Source organism: Grammomys surdaster, unplaced genomic scaffold (genome assembly GCF_004785775.1).
Source record: "Grammomys surdaster isolate TR1022 unplaced genomic scaffold, NIH_TR_1.0 143, whole genome shotgun sequence".
Classification (NCBI taxonomy): domain Eukaryota; kingdom Metazoa; phylum Chordata; class Mammalia; order Rodentia; family Muridae; genus Grammomys; species Grammomys surdaster.
In genome coordinates, this window is record NW_021604601.1 from 3,946,507 (window position 1) to 3,968,325 (window position 21,819).

Sequence of the window (21,819 nt, forward strand, 5' to 3'; positions counted from 1 at the left end):
CTACAGAGTAAGTTCCAGGACAGCCAGGGCTACACAGAGAAACCCTATCTTGGAAAGCCAACCAACCAACCAACTAACCAACTAACCAACTAACCAACAAATCAATTAACCAAAACAAACAAACAAACAAGAGATTGAGGAAGTGCCATGGCTATATTGGGGGACAGATATGCAGAGATGCCTAAAAGATGTCTGTGGAAGCCAGTCCACAGGAGGCAGATAGATAAGGTATCATTGATATATCTAGTGATCTGATGGAGATAGTGTGGGATGTGACAGGAGCTTGGGAGGGGGCAGGAATAACAGCTTCTTTCTTCCATATACTGGGGACGTTATCCTCCTCCTCCTCCTCCTCCTCCTCCTCCTCCTCCTCCTCCTCCTCTTCTTCTTCTTCTTCTTCTTCTTCTTTTTGCAAGGGCCTTACACTGTAGCTCAGGTTGTCCTTAAACTTCATATCCCAGGTTGACCTGGAACTCACATTTTAGTACAGGTTGGCCCTGAACTTGTGGCAATTCTCTTACCTTCCTCCTAAGTGGTAGAATTACAAATGTGAACCTCTAGGACCCATCTTTGTGTAGGTTGATTTCTCTTCTCTTCTTTCCATATTAATATATTGCTATTCTTAATTGAAATTATGCCAAAATAGTTTTCAGTTATGAAAGCAAATTACATAAGCTAATTATGTCTATAGTGAGTTTTCCACAGATGCAAGTAGTAAGGGCAAGTTCATGTAAAATTGAAATTGAGGCTGTACAGAGATTAAGTGCTAAATATGATCTAGGCTCATGCAATACAGAATAGAACACATGATCTCTAACTCATGCTAACCAAATGAATAAAACATACAGCAACCCTTTATGTCTATACAGTTAAAGATTTTTAAGCCAGTAAGGCATGCCTGTATAGGGCTGAGGCATGGGACTGTGAGATTGAGAATAGCCTGGGTTACATAGTAGGTTCAAAGCCAGCCTGGGACACATAGTGTTAGCCTGTCTCAAAACAAAACAAAAAATAGAAAAAGAATTCAAAAAATGTTTCAACTGCAATCTTAAAAAATTATTTTATTTTATTTTTAATTATGTGTGTGTGTGTGCGCGCGCGTGTGTATGTGTGTGTCTATGCACATGAGTATAGGTGCATGAGGAGGCCAGTAGAGGGCATTTGATCCCCTGGAGTTGGAGTTAGAGGTGGTTGTGAGTCACTTGAATGAATGCTGGGAAACAAACATGGGTCCTCGGCAAGAACAGTGCAGACACTCAATTGCTGGGCTGTTCCTCCAGCTCCATCACTGTCACTTTATGGGCCAAAGTCCTTGAAAGAGCCATCTAGTCTGTGGGGCTTTGGTTTGCTCCTAAGTGAATCTGTTCTTGCCCTTTTGTAGAGCTGCCATGCAGTAAATGGGCCACATATAGAAGCAGAAAAAGATTTTAAAATTTTACATGTTAAGCCTCTCTCAGATATGTAATTGGTAAAGATCTTTTCCCAGTAGTCTGCCAGTTTGCCTGAATGTGGTGTCCATAGGTACGAGAACTTACTTCTGGGTCTTCAACTCAACTCCATTGGTCAACATGCCTGTCACTGTGCCAATATCATGTACTTGTCATTCCTACAGCTCCGTAGTACAACTCAAGATGAGGGATGGTGATATCTCTAGCAGTACTTTTATTATCTTGGATTGTTTTTAGCTACCCTGTGTGTGTGTTTCCATATTGAAATTTGTCCTTTCAGTTTCCGTGAGGAATTGTGTTGGAATTCTGATCGAGATTGCATTGACTCTATAGATTGCTTTTGGTAGGATGGCCAGTTTCACTATATTAATCCTACCAATCTATGGACATAAGTCCCCTTCCTTCACTTAAATTACAGTCAATAGAAGCTAGGTCAAGCTCAAGCACAGGTAAGAGATGAAATAAAATCCCAAAGGGATAGCCACCAGGGCAAGAAGGATCTGACAGCGTGACATCACATACATAAAATTGTGGCATCAAAGCATAGTGAATGATGTTATATTGGTAGTTACTATAGCTTATACAGATGATTAAGTTGTATTTATCTGTATGCTATTTAACAAAATTGGAAAATATACACTTACAGATAATATCATCTTGATGACTAAAATACAGATAGTTCTGGTCTTTAAGCTGATACACTGCAGGAAATTATTCTCATTTCAACATCTAATTGCCTGAAAGCACCAGATGCTGAGGAGTTACTGCAGCAAGGAGATATCAGAGATAGATCAGAGATAGACCCCAGACCCCAGACAATTATCACAGACCAAAATGGGCTAATGTACTCATTCAGCATACAGCACTCTGTGTCTGAACATGCTCAGATAAAAAATAGGGTCCAAACCAAGGAAGACCTTTAAGCTTTGAGGGAGTTTAGTCTGTTAAAATATGAAGTGTGGGGACTAGAGAGATTCAAGGGTTATTAGCACGTGCTGCTCTTATAGAGGGCTCCGTCAGCACCCACCCTCATGGTGTCTCACAGATGTCTGGAACTCAAGTTGTAACAGATCTGGTGCCTTCTTTTGGACACTTCAGGTACTGCATGTACATGGTGCACACACACACACACACACACACACACACACACACACACACGGGCAACACACATGAAAACAAGTCAAATATTTAAAAGAATACAAACTATGACTAATTTCATACAGTTCTGCTTTTTATATTGAATTAAACACTTTAAAGAACATTTCCTAAAGACTGCCTACACTGTGTGTGTGTGTGTGTGTGTGTGTGTGTGTGTGTGTTTAGGCCAAAGGTTGAAAACATATGTCTTTCTTAGTTGGTCTTGGTCTTACTTCTTGAGATAGGGTCTCTCACTGAAATTTACTAATTTGGCTATACTGATTAGCCAGTGAGTCCCAAGGCACACTCCTGTCTCTGCCTCCCTATGCTGGAATTACGAGCATATCCAGTGCCTGGCTGTTTTAAACATGTGTGTTTTGGGGCTTACACTGAGGTCCTTTTGCTTGTACTGTATATACTTTACCAACTGAGCCACTTCTCCAGCCTCATTGAAGCATTTTGACAGAAACCAAACCAAACCAAACCAAACCAAACCAAACCAAACCAAACCAAACCAAACCAAACCAAACCAAACCAAACCAAACCATGACAAAACCACCCCAAACCTCTCATTCAGCTTTTGTGTATATATGAAGAACTTGGTTTTGAAGTGATGGCTAAATGCTGGGACAGCCTAGGAGGGGCAAGTCTTCTGTGGCCCTTTGCTAAGACATGTAGAGAGAGACCAGGGGTGGAATTAGAGGTATAGCTCATTCATCATATGGAAGGGCTTAGAAATGTGTTTGATATTAAACTGATGTCCAAGCTATAGGCCAGGAAAGTCCAGAGTATTTGGACAGAAAGATGATAGAGATGGTAAGATTGTTCTAATGTTTACTACCAAATCTTGAGGTCAGAAGCCTGGCTCTGGGATGGCCTTAAAGAGAACCACCTGGAAGGTTTCGAGAAAGAGAAGGATTGGGGAGACCACACATTAACTTCCATGTTCCATTTTAATTTCTGTTCCTGGGTTTAGTATATGAAGTTTCTGGACCAGCTGTCAGAGAAAATGAAATTGGGCCACGTAGCTGCTGAGCTTGGCTTTGACATGCGTCTAGACATAGTCTTAGCTCGCATAGAGCAGTTAATCCACCTCGAGAGCAATGCCGTCGTTGAGAACAAGACCATGGCTCACAACTTACAGAGAAAGGTAGGCAACAGTGCCCTTCATAGCACTGAGAAGAGAAACTACTTGGAAAGCCCAAGTGTTAAAATGATTTTCTCCCACTGTGACCAGTAGCGTGTTTAAGAAGCATTTCATAAAGTTATGTATTTAGAGGCTGAGTCTCAGTTCTCCAGTCTGAAGATCTGAGGGCAGTCCATCCTTGCCACGGTCTTCATCTCCATGGTCCAAAATAGTCACTAGAAGCAATTGTCTGTATTTCATACAGAAGGTTGGAGGATGGGAAGAAGAAAGCCAAAGATACAAATGATGTCTTGTAAAGAAGGTTCTGGAAGATGCTAGCTGAAGTTATGTTTATAGCATGGCCACAATTCTCCTGACCACACCTAGTTGCAAGAGAGACTTGCAGACAAAGACATTGAACTCATAGTTTCTGCTCTGTTGATTGAAAAGGAAAGCTGGGAGTGTTGAGCAGTTCTGCCTATATCAGCCCTATTGAGCCAGAAGCACAGAGAAGGGCTCTCTTTTCTTCCCATTGAAGTCAGAGTTAGAAATGGTTTAAAGCAAATGAATGAGTGAAAGAACAAACAAAACGGATAAAGCATAATTATTAGTCTGACAATTATCAGCATCACAGGGAGAAAAAGGAAACACAGATGCGTTCTCATAATGCTTCTTAGGAGAACCATTCTGTGTAGAGGCTGTACAGTGAGTCGCAGCTGAGTCCTTGGACTCTGCCAGACGGTGTAACCTGGGGCTAATCACACGCTTCTGTCTGTTTCTTCATATTATGACAGGAAAGCCATATGCCCACAAAAGAGTTAATTTAATTTAAGAAGCAGAAAATTTGAACTCTTGTTTCATAGAATAAATTTTATTCCCTCCCATGGCCTCTACCACAGTTCACTGTGTCTGGAACAATCTCTCTCTCTCTCTCTCTCTCTCTCTCTCTCTCTCTCTCTCTCTCTCTCTCTCTCTCTCTGAGAGAAAACAGAAAACCTGATCACCATCAGGGATGTTGAATCGGGCCACAATTCTTTCTTCACTTTTCAGAGAATTGATTTCCTCTCTTAATACTCAATGCTATCTCTTCTTAAGGATTCTATCATCATTACAATGACCAGTGTACAGAATCTGTCAGTGGACATTTAGATCAGAGTGAAGAGGGGGAGATGGGAGGAGGCTGAGTTTGACCCATGGTATCCAAAAGGAGAGGTTTCTCTGTAGCCCCCATGTACCGCACACACTCTGTGACACACTATGACACACGCTGTGACATTCGTGTGCTCCCTGCCATGCACACAATAAGTAAGAATGTATTAGAAAAGTCTGGTGGTCTCACACCCTTGGGAACACAGGATGTTCCTTAATGGATTCTGCGGGAATACAACAGGAGAATAATGATACTGATTATAAAATAAGGGTGACAGGGGGCTGTGGTTGGGGAGGAGGTGACGCAGGAAGACTAAGGTTTCAATAAGATCAAAATTCATCTTGTACACGTTTGAAAATTTCAAAGAGCAAATAAAACCATTATTCAAAAATGTTAAAAGGGATTTGTTTAGAGAACTATCAGGAAGGTTTGTTAAGGCGTGACCCAGCTGTGGACACAGCTGTCATGGATAGGCAAGACACGCAAGGCAGGTTTTTCAATAAGTCCTTCAACCTTGTCATAACACTTCAGGGACAACGAAGGGTTATGCTACAGTCAGTAGGGGAGTTCTGCAGTTCTTCTCTATCCCTGCCCCAGTGTTTGTGACCAAAGCCATCGCTGCCTGGATTTAATATCTGCCCAGAAAAGTGACAGGCAGAGCCCAGGAGACACTCTCCCTCATAGTCATTTCCTACAAACAATTTAATTCCCTTCATCAACTCGATTGGCAACATAAGCGATGTTCTAAGACCTTACCCTCCGCTTGGTTGGAGGAGCTCATGGGCCCCTGCATAACACAAAGAGTTCGAAGAAGCGAAATCTCAATGAAGTCTGTTTCTGAGAGTCAAAGTTTGTAAACAAAGCTTCCTTAAAATTCTCCCAGGTACATCCTTCTGTAAGAATATATTGACCTGCAGCCTCAGAACTACTCAGCCCGGTTCTAAGGGGGCTCAGATTATCTAGGGCAGGTTTTCAGTATGATGTGGGACTGCTCTTGTTTCATAAAACACTGGCGCGGGGATCGTGGCCACTGAGCACTGAAGAGGATTTGTCTGTGTCTTATTATATTCTACTTATTCTGCTCTTGATAAGCCTATTTTATTCGTCTTAAAAGTAATTTTACATCTTGATTATGAGGCACAGAATATTGGATGAAGCAGCTGTGGAGAACTGACTTTTTTTTCTCATATATTCTGGGGGCTCTTTTGTCCCATACTTTGTAGCTACAGAATTAATTCTTGGAAAAAATACGAATAAAAAAATTCAATCAGGGAAAGGAACCCGGTGACCTCTTTTGATGGTTTGCAAATGAGTCTTATTGAAGTACAGATAAAAAAATCGACATTATCTGAGTAATTCATTTATATTTACTGACTGTTCAATTATTTTTTTTTTTTTCAAAAAAAAATCCATTTGTATCAAACCAGCTAAAGACTCAGAAAGAAAGACTGGAGAGCAAAGAAGTGCATATGAACCTCCTTCGGCAGAAAATTGCCCAGCTGCAGCAGGAGAAAGAGGCGCGCTCGGCCTTGGCTGTGGAGAGAGACGAGGCCCATCTTGCCTTGAGGAAGCTGGAGAAGAAGGTGGAGAGGATGCAGAAGGAGTTGAGTGCGTGTCAGGAGTACAACACTGAGCTCAAAGCCAAACTGGCGGACACCAATGAACTCAAGGCAAGTGGATGGTTCCTTCCTCTGCTCCTCTCTGCCAGTGTATACACAAGGAATGGCAGCATGTGCCTGGAATACTGGCACTTAAGAGGTAGAAGCAGGCAGGTCAGGAGTCCAAAGACACTCTTGGTTAGATGGATAGCTCAAGGCCAGCCTGGATTTCATGAGACCTTGCCTCAAATAAAAGAGGGGAAAGGGTGGGATTGGCGAGATGGCTCAGTGTGTAAAGTCTCATCCTATAAGTGGCCTGACAGGTGTCTGGAACTTTTTTTCTTCTTCCTGTATGAGATTCCTGGGGAAATTCCCATTTCTCTGGGGTCCTTTGTTTCAACAGTCTGATTGTCAGATTGAGAGACCCAAGTGTCTCTTTAGAATATCTCCGTTTCCTGTAGGCCAGTGACAGGGGTCTCTGTTAGGAATGTGTTTAGAAGGAAATGAGAAAGTAACTGATACTCTGTTTACTGAGAATTAGGGTATTATCTTAGTTTGGGTCATTAGTTCTGGGATGAAACACAATGACCTTTCGAAAATATGTCGGAGAGGAAAAGATTTATTTGGTGTACACTTCCATTTTCACAGTTCATCATCAAAGGCAGTCCAGGCAGGAACCTGGAGGCAGGGGCTGATGCAGAGTTTGTGGGGGAGTGATGCTTACTGGCTTGGTCCTTATGGTTTGCTCAGCCTGCGTTCTTATGGAACCCAGGACCACCAGCTCAGGGATGGCCCTATTCACAGGGAGCTGGGTCCTCCCCCATCGATCACCAATTAAGAAAATGTCCAGGATTGCCTACAGCAGATCTTGTGAAAGTGTTTTCTTAATTAAGGCTTCATCCTCTCTGAAGAAAGTAGTTTTTGCTCATGTCAAGTTGACATAAAACTAGCCAGTATAAAAACACACCATGGAGACGGCCTGCAGGGGGATGGACAGGTACTGTTGTAGTTCATGAGATGGCCTGCAGGCAGGGAGATGGACAGGTACTGTTGTAGCTCACATCTGACGTAGTTCAGTTCTGGATATTTGCTTAGCGATTTCCCTCTTGTTCAGGGGGGATTTATTTTATTTATTTATTTAAATTAATGAATTAGCCTGTACTTAGGACTTCATTTGATTGGAAGACATCCACCCACATTAGCAAAATCTGCCTTGAAATAGGTTTAGAGTCTCAATTAAAATTGTAACATCTACAGGAGGCAGAGGCAGGAGGATTATGCATTTGAAGACATCCTAGGCTACATAGTGGTAGTCTGTCTTGGCAAAGCAATGGAAACAAAAGCAAAAAAATTACCTATTTTTAATCTGACCTGCAAACACCCTCTAGGAAACATCTAGAACACATTTTCTCAAATGTGGGACATGTGTAACCCAGCCAAGTTGACTGTAACTCCTTTTGATGGGTGAATAATAATCCATGACTTGGATGTACCACTTCCTGTTTGTCCATTAAGTATTTAATAGATGTCTGAGCTGTTTCTAGTTTGGGGCTGTTACAAATAAAGCTGCTATGTACATCTGCACATCTGTTGAAAACTAAGACTGAAGAACTTGACTCCAGGTTGTCTGAATATCTCCTTGTTAAGACCTATGTATTAAGGTTTCCCTTGAGTTCTAGACCAAGAAAAAACAAAACCCTTTCCAGACGAACTGTTCAATTTAAACTATTGAAAATGATATTGGTGTGCAAATCTAAGTATTACGGAAGTATTTTTTGAAAGACAAAGCTATTTTTTTTGCATAGATCGCCCTTCTTGTGTTAAATTTAGAATAATTTGTGATGTTGCTTACTTAGGATACTTAAGACTATGTAGCTTTGTTAATTTTTGCCATTATGAAACCAGAACCAATTTGGAGATCAAAGGATGAAGACTCAAATTAAAAAAAAATTAACAATATTAACATGGATGATGCAGTGTCACCAAAATCACCATTAACAAGTATGTGTGGTGGCATTTTCGAGTGTGTCCTACCTGTGCCCTCCATGATGGAGTCTGGTCTACCACATGTTTTATCTTCTTAGCATGAACCCCCGTGCACATGATGATGTAGTTTGGTCTTCAGTTTGCGTAACTATATGAGTTATGCATTAACATGCTTCTTCATTCTTTTCTCATTAACCTGGAATTATTAAAGCAGTGTTACTACAGGCAGAAGCATCACCTTATAAACAACTGCAGGCACTGAAACCTTGTGGCAGAATTCTAGGCAGTGTAGCAGAGGTTTTGTGTAACCTCTCCACAGCCAGATGCTTTACCACCTGTCCCCAGTTTCCATGGACTACCTAGAAACATCCCACAATGTCAGAGGCTCAGACAGGAAGGATGTTAATTAGTTTTCCACTGAAAAGAATCAAGGACTGGGGTGGTAACTTAACGGCAGTGTGCTTGCCTTGCGTGTATGGGCCTCAGGGAAAAGCCTCAGCCCTGTTGGTGTGTGTGTGTGTGTGTGTGTGTGTGTGTGTGTGTAAGGGAGTGGACATGCCACATCTACAAGGACCCCCTAGTGGTCATCAGAAGCCCAGAGTATTTGGATTTCAACTTGAGCAACCTAGCCAATGTTTTCATCCTCTCTCATCTTTGGAAATACCTCTTAGCCCCACGTACTTGTTGGGGCTCCAGCTTACTGCCAGGCACCAGCCAGGAGGAAGGGCCTGAAAAACAACAACCTGTTGGCTATTTTCTGGAATGATATAACTGGTGGGAACTTAGTTTCTTGACTTTGTTTAAATGAGGTCAGCCCATGGTCACTGGCCAGTGAAAAAGAGAGGAAGATTAACTGTCTAATGGACAGTTTTAAATGTCAGCCCCATAGCATGTGGCCTAACCCTGATAGGAGCTGTGGCTCCAAATCAGTTCCAAAGCCCACAGGAGAGTCAGTAGTGTCTCCTTTGTGGTCTCCCAAGAAAGCATCAAAGCAGAAAATAGCTGCTAGCTGCAGACAGAACTTTTTTTTCTCTGACTTTTTTCATAGATCCTGTGCACAGAAGCTCCTCCCCAAGTTCTTCCCCATGGAGCTGGTTCCCAGCCAGCCAGTGTAGCCCTTTACTCTTCTTCCATGGAGTCAATGCCTCTAAAATATCCCAGGCCTCCTGGATTGCTTTTCTCACTGCACAGTGAGCAGAACCTGCAAAGGCAGAGTGCTTGCTTTTGGGGTGAGGGTAACTGTGCTGCCAGCTCCAGAATATGGTCTGCGAGGGACAAGGAGGGAGGAGAGAGTGCAGAGTGAGACATCTCCCCCACATAGCTCCGACTTCATGGACACTGCATCTGTTCTGGGCAATAAGATTCTAGAATGGTGGTTCCCAACCTGTGGGTTCTGACCCCTGGACAGGGTTCGAACAGATAATTCACATTATGATTCACAATAGTAGCAAAGTTACAGTTATGAAGTAAGCAAAGAAAATAATTTTATGGTGGGGGGTGGGTCACCACAATGGGAACAAAAGGGTCACAGTGTTAGGAAAATCCAGGACCACTGCCTTAGAACACTGCTGAGTTGCTTCATGCAGCGACCTGCACACTCTGCTCGACATCTGTCGGGGACTTTAGTATACTGTTGACATCTGTCGGGGGTTTTAGTACACTGTCGACATATGACGGGGGTTTTAGTACTGTCTTTAACAACTGTGTCTGGAGACTTAGCCCCTATATTCAGCCAACACTTAAGAGTTGAGACTTAACCACCTTTCCTGTCTGGGCCTTCAACACTTCCATGTAAGAAAGACTTGCCCACCAGATTGCATAGTTGTTCCCTGGGAAGCAGCACACAGTGTTTACCATGAATGGTACCCTGGGAAACTTCCCTGTCCTGGCTGGCCTCTCCATGGTACATTAATCTTGTTTATGGCCAGTTCTGTCTCACTGGAGGAAAATTAGAGGCCAATTGCTTGCTTGCTGAACTCTGAGCTGGTCTGAGAAGTTCCCTCAGGGGGATTAAGAAACCAACTTAGTGCCACCCCGCTCCCAGGCATCTGCTGTTGGTTTGATGGCTTGACTTTAGAGTCTCCATCATTCTTGCTGGCTCCCAGCTCTGTCCTGGTGGCACTCTCTTTTTTGTCCCTATCCCTTGACAAGGATCCAAGCAGTCCTCTGAGTAGGGGACCAGTGACGTCCTGAGTGAACGTGTGCGGTTGACATGAACACAGGCATCTCAAGGCCTTGATGCCTCGGCCTGTGGCAGTGGTAAAGCCTTCCCTGGTGAGAGGGTCACAGAGTTGGCAAATCTTTTCTGTGGTTGGAGTGCAAATGTGAACGGCACAGAGACTGTAGCTTTCTGCCCCTGGGTGTTTACTGCCTGAAGACTGCTTCCCTACAGAGCCTATGCCTACTGAGATTAGGTACATCTGCCTCCTTATTCACTGATTTATCATTACTCTGGCTCCTTGTTTATCTGTGTGTAGTAGCCCTGCCTCCATGTTTAGCTCTATGTGACAGCCTGACCTCTATGTTCGACTCTATGTGATGCTGAATTTTCTGGGTGCTGTGGCTTCTTCATCTGCGAGTTCTAGATACATGCTCACGTGTCTGCCATTTCCTCATTCTCTGGCTCCCCCAAGTCAGGGTTCTGGGACCTAAGCTATGCAAGGACCTGCATCTCTGGGCTGTGATAAAGCCTCTGGTTATTCAGAGTCTGTTCTCTTTCTTCTCATTAGGACTGTTTACAGCTCACTTCTAGTCTCTGAGCTGTGACCCACCTGTCACCTCTGGTAGACATCTCAGCATGTTTTCTCAGCCTGAGTGGAAAGCTGAATCATGGGAGGGTACGTTGGATACATCTTGACATACCACTGAAAAGATAAATCAGTTTTTCCTTCCCACCCTTGGTCGCATAATGACAACTGAGACTAATTGTTTATTAATAAATGCCTAGGCCACAAGCTTTGGCTCGATCCCCAACTAGCTTGTATCTTATTTAACCTATTCAGTCTATTCTGTGTCTTTCATATGGTTAGTTACTTCTCCTCAGCTTCATGTGTTCAAGTCCAAGGTGAATCTTCCCTTTCTTCTATCTCGAGTTCAGCTACCTGCTGGTTAGTTACCTCTCCATCAGTCCTGGCCTGCTTCTTCCTTAGCATCTGGCTTTCGAATCTCCCATACCCTCTCACTATTTCCCAGAATTCTCTCTCTTCCTGCCAGTGTCCCACCTCCTACTTCCTGCCTCACTCATTGGGCATAGGCTTTTTATTGACAGGTGTTGCTTATAAGAGATTCTCTCTAACCACCCTTAATAATTCCCCCCAATTTTTTTTTAAGAACAAAGAAATTTTTACTGCAGTGGAATCAGCAAACTCAGGAATTACCATTGAGACAATATTTGAACACTGGATTTGACAGGGTGGGATCCACGAGTAATCACCAAATTCAGCTCCTGCAGACCTGTGTCTTCCCCATCTTAAGTACCTGCTCTGGCATTTTGCTCACCCCTTTCTCTGTGCTGCCCTTATCCCAGGGTCTGGCATTTTATTTTCTGTATATGTCTAGAGCTGTAGAAGGTATTTTTTTTTACTTCTAAACTGGCAAGTTCACAGCTGCTATTAGAGCCCCAAGACAGTTCATGTCACCCCAGAGAACTGGTTCAGTGGCTATGAGGTCAAGCATACTTACTATTGCTATTGGCCTCTGTCTAGAAAATGTCTTAGTCTTCAGAGTATCAAAACAATATACTATAAGTTGGGTGGCTTATAAACAGCAGAAATGTAGTTCCCAGAGGTCTAGAGTCTGGGAAGCCCAGGAGAAAGTTGCCAGCAGATTTGATGTCTGCTCCATCTTGCTTCTTGGTTCACACAAGACTTTAGCTATATTCTCATATGGTATAAGGGGACAGGAAAGCTCTGTTTTATTAGGGCATTCAACACCTTGTTTCTGTTTGTTATATAAGCATCTTAGTCACTGTTCTTTTGCTGTGAAGAAATACTATGACCAAGGCAATTCTTAAAAAATGAAGCATTTAATTGAGGGCTTGCTTACCATTCCAGAGACTTAATCCATTATCATCATGATGGGGTAGATGGTAACAAGCAAGACAGGTGTTAGAGAAGTTTATGAGACCTTTACAGTCTGAGCCTCAGGTGGAGGGGTGAGGGGAGAGAGAGAAAGAGAGAGAAAGAGAGAGAGAGAGAGAGAGAGAGAGAGAGAGAGAGAGAGACAAAGAGAGAGAGAGAGACAGAGAGACAGAGAGAGACAGAGACACAGGGACACAGAGGCACAGAGAGATAGAGAGATCCTGGGCCTGGCTTGGACTTTTGAAACCTTAAAGTCCACTCCCAGTGATACATTTCCTCCAACAAGGCCACACTTCCTAATCTTCCTGATCCTATCAAAGCAACCATTATGAGTCTATGGGGGCCACTCATGATCAAACCACCCCAGGTATCTAGTTATTCCTCTTGAAACTCAACCTGTTCACTTCTTTTTCTTTTTAAATTGGACATTTTATTTATTTACATTTCAGATGTTATCCCCTTTCCCCATTACTTCCCCCCCAAACCTCCTATCTCATCCCCCCCCTCCTTTTTGCTTTTATACCATTTTAATTTCATGCAAGTATTAAGGTCAGTTCTAGGTTGAGGCTTCTAGCAATACAATAAATGCAAATAGTTAAGGAACAAGCACGACAATAAACACCAATAGTCAAAGAACAAGCAAGACAGTAAACAGAGTCCTGTGATCAGTCCCGTGATCACTATTTCTAAGGCCTTATCAGGATGACTGAAATATATGAGCCTACTTCTCTGTCCTAGCCCAAAGTCATTTTCACGCCTGAAGCCTTCTTCTTTGTTCTAGCCTAAGATTTATATTCCTGCCTTTAATTACTTCATAGTTCTAGCTTAAGATTTAGATTTCTGCCTGAAATTACTTCTTTGTTCTAGCCTAATGGCAGATTCCTGCCTGAAGTCCATTTCCTTGTCCTTGGCCAATGTCAGATTCCTACAAAGCAGCCCATTTCCTTGTCTTTGTGTTAAAGTTTGTCTTTAACAACATCAACATGTTGGCAGCCAAAGTACATGACTTGAAACTGAAAATGGACCACCAGACAGAGTTATTAATTTAACAGGCTGCCAAGCCAAGGATGGGTAAGATTCTGCACAGAGCCTTACCAACCTAAGACATAAGTGCATTGCTTTTAATAATGCATATTCCATGACGGGTAAGGAAGACATTCTTGTTAGAACAACCTAAGACAGGCTCAGTCTTATTTGTGCAATAAAAAAGGGGGAGATGTGAAGAGCTTTTGGGGCTGCCTGGCAGGAATCTGACATTGGCCAAGAACCTGTTCATTTCTTAAAGGTCCCACTTCTTCATAGTATCTCCTTGTGCATTAAGATGTAAGAATTTTGAGGAGTGTTCCTCCACATCCTCACAAGCATGTGCTGTCACTTGAGGCTTTTTTTTTTTCCTTAGCCATTCTGCTTGGGGTAAGGTGGAATCTCACGGTCATTTTGATTTGTAGTTCCCTGATGACTAAGGATGTTGAACATTTCTTTATGTGCTTCTTGGCTACTTGAATTTTGGAGGGTATAAGCCTTTAGACCATAGCAAAAGCAATTTGGCTTTTTACAAAGTTGTCACACTGGTTTTTAATTTGTGAGTTTAACAGCTGGCATCTGATGCAGACTTCCTGAATTTATACCAGTTGGATAAGTCTGAGTGTCCCGCTAGACATTGATGTGTATCTCAAATAGTCACATTTCCTCCAAATCATGCCTTAGAGAAGTTTTCTAGCCTTCTTCTTATTCACTAATGGGATACTTAGAACCTTAGATCAGGGCACTGTGTGGCATCAGCCATTCAGTCACAGTGAAGATGTATCGATAAGGCCAGCTCCAGGTGAGTGTACTAGCCCCTGACTGCACTTTCCACCTGTGGTCCAAATTTATTCTTGTAAGCCTCTCCACTTCTGTCAGCAGTCTGATTTGGGGATTAATCTAGTCCTTCCTGATAGTCAGCTTTCTTGTCTCTATGATCAAACACCTGATGTAAGCAACCTAGTGAAGAGGAGAAGTATTTGGCTCACAGTTTCAGAGTTTTCGTTTACAATTGCTTGATTCTGTGAATGTCTGTAGAACATCATGATGGTGGAAGCTTGTAGAGGAGGGTGGATATGGAGTGGATTGTGAAGAGGATACTCAGGAAGAGGTGTACCTTTGGAAAGCACACACTTCAGTCATGCAAAGTCTTCTGGAACCTTCCAAATGAGTGCCACCATTTCAGAATATGCATTTCTGTGTTTTTTTAAAAGTATATTTACAGCCTTGTTTGAACAGTATCTAAGTTAAAAATATTTTTAGCATACCCAAAGAAACTCTGTACCCATAAATTATAACTCCCCAATTCCTCCTTCCCACTAGCCTCAGCCTTTTCCCTGTCTCTTTCATAAGAAGATGATCATGTGGGTTTTGGCAGTCAGCTTCATTCTCTTGTCATGACGTTTTTAGGGTTCATTGTTTGCTCTATAATGCAGTTCATTGTTTGGCTATACTATATTTTCCCTTTTCATCAGTTGATGGATGTTTAGGTGGTCACCACTTGTGATTGTGAGTAATGCCTCTATGAACTTTTTATGAAACTTTTTGTGTGGCCATATGGTTTTTCCTTCTTTCTGGCTTACGGCTATGGGAGGGAGTTGATGGATTGGTCATGTATTTAGCATTTTCAAAACTGCCTTTCGTATTAGTGCACCATCTTGTATTTTATCCAGCAGGATGTGAGGGTTCTAACTCCCTAACTTCCTGATAACTTTTGTAATTGTCTTCTTCTTTTTTTTAAAAAAAATTTAAATATCTTAGCAGCTATTGTCTTGTAGCTTGTTTGTATTTATTTATTTGGATTTTTTTAAGGTAAGCTTTTATGTAGTCCGGACTGACCTGGACTCACTGTGTGGGCAAGACTGGTCCTGGACATCACATCTTAATGCCTCTGCTTCTCAAGTGCTGGGATTAAAAGAATGCACCCCCATCCTAATTTTATATCTGTTGCTGTGATAAAATTGCTCAACTAAAAGCGACTTACAAGATAAGGGTTAATTTTAGCTTTGGTTCCAGGTTCCAGCCCATCATTGCAAAGATGTCATGATGGCAAGTATTTGAAGCATCTAGTGCTACAACATCCATCAAGAGCAGAGAGAAGTGTGAATGCATGCTTGCTTGTGCTCATCTTGGCTTCTCTCCTCTCCTATACCCAGAATCCTTTGCCTAGGTAATGGCACTGCCCATACTGGGCTGGGTCTTCCCATCTCAATTAAGGCAATCGACATTCCTGGATAGATATACTCACAGGGCAATTGGGTCTAGATAACTCCTCAGTGAAGGATCAGTCATCAGACTAGTTACCACAACGTGCCTGGCTTGTATTTAGTTTTAAAGTCACTTACAAATCTCTGCTGTTACAAAACTATTTCATATGTCCTAATGTTTTGATGACAGGGCATACTATAAAACCCAGCACCTTAGGTGTCACTAGGTATATGCTTTGGCAGCGCTGAGTGCATCCAGAAGGCTGTGAGAATATCACTACCACCCATTTCTAGCAGTTGCCATCACCACAAACCAAAAAGTTGTTTCTATCGAACAACAACTCTCGGAATTGTCCTTTCCCCAGCCCTGGTAACTCCAGTTGCCTTTGTCTGAGTTAGCCTGTTCCATGTATCTCATAGGTAAAATTTTATCACATTTTCCACTGTGTCTGGCTTAATTCACCCAGGGATGTTTTTGTATTCTATCCATGTTGTAATTCATGGCCACAGACTCAGAGTTTCAGACGCATGGAAGAAGGACAAAGTCTTTCACTGGTCCAAGTGTGGCTGTCGGCAGTGTGTGCAGAAAATGACCACCATAGCTTTCTTCCCTTTGATGTTTACAGCCTGAAGACAACTCCCCCACAGAGACTGTTCCTACCAAGATTACCCAAACCTGTCTCCTCCGTCCAGCCGTATACCTTAACCACTGCCTGCTTGTTTATCTGTATGAAATAAGCCAACTTCTTGTCCAGCTGTGTGCAATAGCTCCGCCTCTCTGTTCAATCTATATAGTAAACACGCTGAGCTTCTGAAGTAATGCAATTTCTCCAGCAGAGAGTACAGAACACCTGATCCTAGCTTTTCTCTGTCTGTCTGTCTGTCTGTCTGTCTGTCTGTCTGTCTTTTTCATCTTTTCATTCCCTCACTTCCCCTATCGGGTCTGTCCTTGGAGCTGTGCTGGATATGGCACTTCCTTACCTGCTTTCTGTTATAAGCAGCTGCAGTGTGATCTCAAACTCACAAGGACACACCTTCCATCCCAGGAGCCTCCACTAGGGCTTTAAGGCCCTGGGGTGAGTCTCCAGCTGGGGACCATCTCTGCCCTTTGTCTGCATAGGTTTCAATGACATCTTTTGCCTCATGTTCACATCTGGAGACCCTTCTGAATGAATAACTGCCTATAGAGATCTCCCCCTCCCAGCAATGAGGGAGACATCCTGAGGGGCTCCCCTGTGGCAGCACTAGAGGAGCAGGCCTTCTGCTGCTGCCATTATCTGCAAGGCACAGGGGTCCACTGGTTAGCACAGAAAGTCCAACTGGCTCGTAGGCTTTCTTTTAGCAATCTCAGTCCAGAGCCATGCTGTCTGCGATTTTAGTGGATCCATTTGTCACACAAGGGTACTCTATTGTTTATAAGCTCTAACAGCTGAGGTCATGCTCATCCAACCTATGTCATTTTTTAAGGTCTGCCTAGCTGCTTGGGATGAAGTCCATTGTTCATTCATAAAAGTTAAACAAATTCCATTGACTTCCCAGTTATCTCTGTATCCAGTTCTCCGAAGGAAGTACAAGGGAAATGATTGTCATTCTCTTGATTTCTTAGATTAAAACCTTGGAACAGACCAAAACCATTGAAGACTTAAATCAATCCCGAGACGAGCTGGAGAAGATGAAGGAGAACGCAGAGAAAAAGCTTACGTTGGTCATGTCAGAGCTGGAAACTACAGAGCAGGAGGCTCAAGCAAACCAGGAAAGAACCAGGGCCATGATAGAGGTGGCCAGCATCGAGATGAGGAGCCTGAGGAAGTCTCTAGATGAAGCAGAGAGGAGAGAACAACAGGTAGATACAAATCTGCTCCTGGAATCTTCTTCAGGACATGACAGGATGGTTTAAAGGCCTTATGCATAGTCACACACTTAACGCTATGGACTGCCTTGGGAACTGGTATGGCATCTGTGTGCAGGGACATGCTTAGCTTCCCGTGGCCTTCTAATTTTGTATATGTGCCTCCAAAGGAAGCATTATTCACACATTTCTTCCAACACAATGTGTAGAGATTTCTATATCATCTCAACAGATCTGCCCACTCCCTGGCATCTTTTTTGGCATGCCAATGACCATTATGAGTTTCTTGGCCAAGAACAGCAATTCATGCTTCATGACATAGACTATAAGAAAGAAACAAAAATTAATACTCTCATCGAAGCATTAGAAAGCCAGTGTGAACCCATCGTCTGGTTTTGATGAGATCCTTTAAACGGCATTTGATAATTGCCTCTGGAGATTGCCTCATCACATTTAATGTTAAGCAGGGCTTGGAACTCAGAGAAGCTTTATCTCCCACAGAGATCAGTTGCAGGAAACAGCCTCCAATCTCTCACAGTGGCACCCAGACTTCAGGACTGACCAAGCACAGATGTAAGCCATAAAAAAAGTACGCACTGGCTGGCTGGTTCCAGGGAGAATTTTATCTCCTGAACACATCAGGTCAAACATAAAGAACTCTGTCCCGGGCAGTCTGACCCCTACTGCCTTTGACTAGTGTGTCACTTTCTGAAGCTGAAAAGGGCAGAGGATGGACTCTGGTCCTAGGGATTTTTTTTTCTTTCCTCCACTCTGCTTTGGCTCATGTGTCAGGCAGAGCTGGGAAGAGCCAAACTCTAAGGGCAAGCGTTCTCAGGAAGAAAACATCTCAGGAATTGTGAGTTTTGGCCATATTCAAAAGGGTGGGAAACTCTGAGGAAAACGTTTGCATCTGAGAGACTAGGCAGGTACCTTATTCTATTTAGGTGCTTTAGCAAAGTGTGGGAATCGGGACAGCTCATAATAGGCAGGGCAGTTATTTCTCTTAGATCTAGAGGCTTGAGAGTCAGGTTTACACATGACGTCTTCCCGAACCCTCCAATGCTAAAAGCTCTGGGATCCGTTGATAAGAACACCAATTCTGTCTCAGAGAAGCCGGCATCATGATCTCAACCAAGCCTACTTAGCTCACAAAGCCAGTACCATCCCACTGAGGACAATGTTTCAGTACACACTTTGAGGATGTGATGTACAAATAAGACCCTCTCTTCTCCTGCTCTGGGCCATTCATGGGAAAGAAGTTGGAGATAACGCGTTAGCATGTTTGGATCGTGTTCTCCTGATGGCGCTCCATCTGCAGGCTGCCTTCCTGATGTGCACGCTATCTTTTCTGAAATGGAAGGTGTTTAGTGATGGCTTGCCTAGATACCCCTAGATACCCCTGTTTTGCCCATGGTAGCCTAGAGCAACGGAAACCACCCTGGGAGAACGTGAAGAGAGGTGATGTATACGGGGTTGGTCTGGTGATGCTATGTATTCAAATACTAAGTATAGCAACCCTCCAAAATAATATTTACTACAACAGTGGGACTCATGATAACCATTGCCCCTGGCTTCTACTTTTCCCCTTAACAGACACCTAGTAACCTCAGATCAGCCCAGTGTTAGAACCACATACTGAGGCAGCAGTCTTTGGTTTAAGGATGGAGAAGCACTCCTGTTTTCCACAGCTTACTCCTTCTCTTGAGTTTCAGAAACTCACTGCCCTGCTAACATCCCAAATGCAGAAATATTTCTCTGCTCACACCAACACTTGTAAAGCTCCTTGTCAGGCCGCAGAGCATGTTCTCAGTTAATTGTTTTGCTCATCCAGGATTTCCGAACGGACTTAGTGAGGTCAAAGTCTCAGGAACGATTGTCTGGGGTGGGGGGTCCTCGACTCAGTAGCAAATACACACATTGACTCGCAAGAGATGATGAAACTGCTGAAGCTTGGGGAACCTGCAGAGATTTTAGAGGTTATTTAGCAGGCAAGCCTACTCATTCATAATTCAGAGAACTCAGGCTGGAGTGGGTAATTTGCCTATCTCATGCAAGTCTGGGGGTTCCTTTCTTTCTATTGTTACACTTGACCCAGCAATGGTTGTATGTTTTTTTTTGTTTTGTTTTTTGTTTTTGTTTTTTTACTTTCCCAGCTAATGTGTCTCTGCTTGCTATTGCAGCTGGCGGACTTCAGGGAGGTGGTTTCCAGTATGCTGGGCTTGAATGTGACCTCTCTCGCTCTTCCCGACTATGAGATCATCAAGTGTCTGGAAAGACTGATCCATTCACATCACCATCACCACCACCACTTTGTTCCCTGTGCCTGCCTCAAAGACAAGGCTGCTGAGCAAGGTAGTTGCTCACAGTGCCACGTGGAACTTCCGCACTGATCATTTGCCTCCTCGAGGGAGGGAGGGAGGGACTAAGGGACGTGATATGATTCTCCAGTTATGCAGTTCATAAATTCCTCATATTTTTGAAATTCAGCCATTGTGTGTGACTAATATATTCTCTGATGACTTAGTGAGATTATATCATGAGTGAAAAAAGTCTCCCAAAGTGCCATCTGTAGGGCCTGAGAGATGGCTCAGCAAGGAAAGGCACTTGCTGCTAAGCCTGGCAACGTCGTGAGTTCTATCCTTGGGACACACATGGTAGAAGGAAGAAAAGTGACTTCTGCAAGCTGTCCTCTGATCTGTACATATGCTTTGTAACTTAAGTGTAGACACACACACACACACACACACACACACACGCAGAGAGAGAGAGAGAGAGAGAGAGAGAGAGAGAGAGAGAGAGAGAGAGAGAGAGAGAGGAATCAATGAATGTAAAAACAAATGCTTGATTAATGTCCATCACTAAAACACCCATTGCCTCATTAGTCAGCACATCAAGATCTACAGGAATCCCTAGATTCTTGTCTACGTTGGGACATATGCACACAGAGTTCAGAGCAGCTGAGCGTCTGAGCTGGAGTGTTACAGATGACTTTAAATCTTAAGATAACCATGTGCAGAAGTTTTCTTAAAATATTGTTTAAAATTATATTTAGGTGTGTGTGTGTGCGCAAGTACCAGCAGAAACCATAAATGAGAGTCAGATCCTTTGGTCTTAAAAGTTATTGTTAAACACTTGATGTAGGTGCTGGGAACTGAACTCAGGTCTTCTGAAAGAGTAGCAAGTGCCGTTAACCATCTCTTGAGTCCCACAAAAATTATCTGTCTGTCTGTCTGTCTGTCTGTCTGTCTGTCTGTCTGTCTATTTTCTGTCTGTCTACATACAATGTAACATATAATAACTGGACCTGTTCATAGATTTCTGAGTAGCATTTCAATCCACACATGCTAAATGTAACCATGAGTTCACAATAACATGGTAGAGTCTTAAAAAATTGTTTACATGCTTTCCAGGGCCCAGAAACAGTTGAACTAACTCAGTGTTGTCCATGGTTAGTATTGGAGCCAGGTTGTACACACTAGAAGCTGTACCACTTCTAACCCACAGTTTCTGATTCACCTTGGTTTTGAGGCTGTTAGGAATTGCTGGAATAAAGGAAGGGAGACAACCCTCTGATCAGAAGGAGACATCTAAAGGTGACAGAGTTTAAAAAGTGACTCCTCTGAATAGCCCTCACGTAGGTCTGAGGGATAGTAAGAAACATGCATGCTTTTACTACTGCTCCAAATGGCGGCTTTGAACATGTGAACAGGGCTGACCTCAGTTCTTTAAAATCAAAATCTCTCATACAAGCCCAGTCTGAGAGGATGGATGACTCCTCTTCAGTTTTATTCACCAATGTAGCAAATATAGCAAAGGAACCTTCTTGTGGTCTTGATTCTATCATAAATATGTTTTTCCTGTCTTTCAAAACTTTCACTGGACAAATATCTTGCAGAAAATCATATTCTTAGCATTACTGAGAACATTTTCTTTCTTTTTTTCTTTTCTTTTCTTTCTTTTTTTTTTTTTTTTTTGGTTTTTCGAGACAGGGTTTCTCTGTGTAGTCCTGGCTGTCCTGGAACTCACTCTGTAGACCAGGCTAGCCTCGAACTCAGAAATCTGCCTACCTCTGCCTCCCAAGTGCTGGGATTAAAGGCGTGCGCCACCACCGCCCGGCTTCTGAGAACATTTTCTATTGGACAGTTTATCTTATTTTAAATATATGAAATCTAAACTTATAAGTTGTCTCTGATTTTTGTGTGTATGTGTGTGAGAG

General features: G+C 42.9%; 1 protein-coding gene across 1 annotated transcript in view; it reads left to right on the forward strand.

Annotated features, from left to right (window-relative positions):
* Ccdc170 (coiled-coil domain containing 170) overlaps window positions 1–19,993 on the forward strand; it is a 55,087-nt gene extending 35,094 nt beyond the window's left edge. The window contains exons 8-11 of the mRNA XM_028764358.1: window positions 3,562–3,735; window positions 6,289–6,531; window positions 17,361–17,597; window positions 19,784–19,993. Of these exons, the coding sequence (XP_028620191.1) occupies window positions 3,562–3,735; window positions 6,289–6,531; window positions 17,361–17,597; window positions 19,784–19,993 (864 nt within the window). The remainder of the gene's footprint in view (window positions 1–3,561; window positions 3,736–6,288; window positions 6,532–17,360; window positions 17,598–19,783) is intronic.
* Window positions 19,994–21,819: the final 1,826 nt, after the last annotated feature.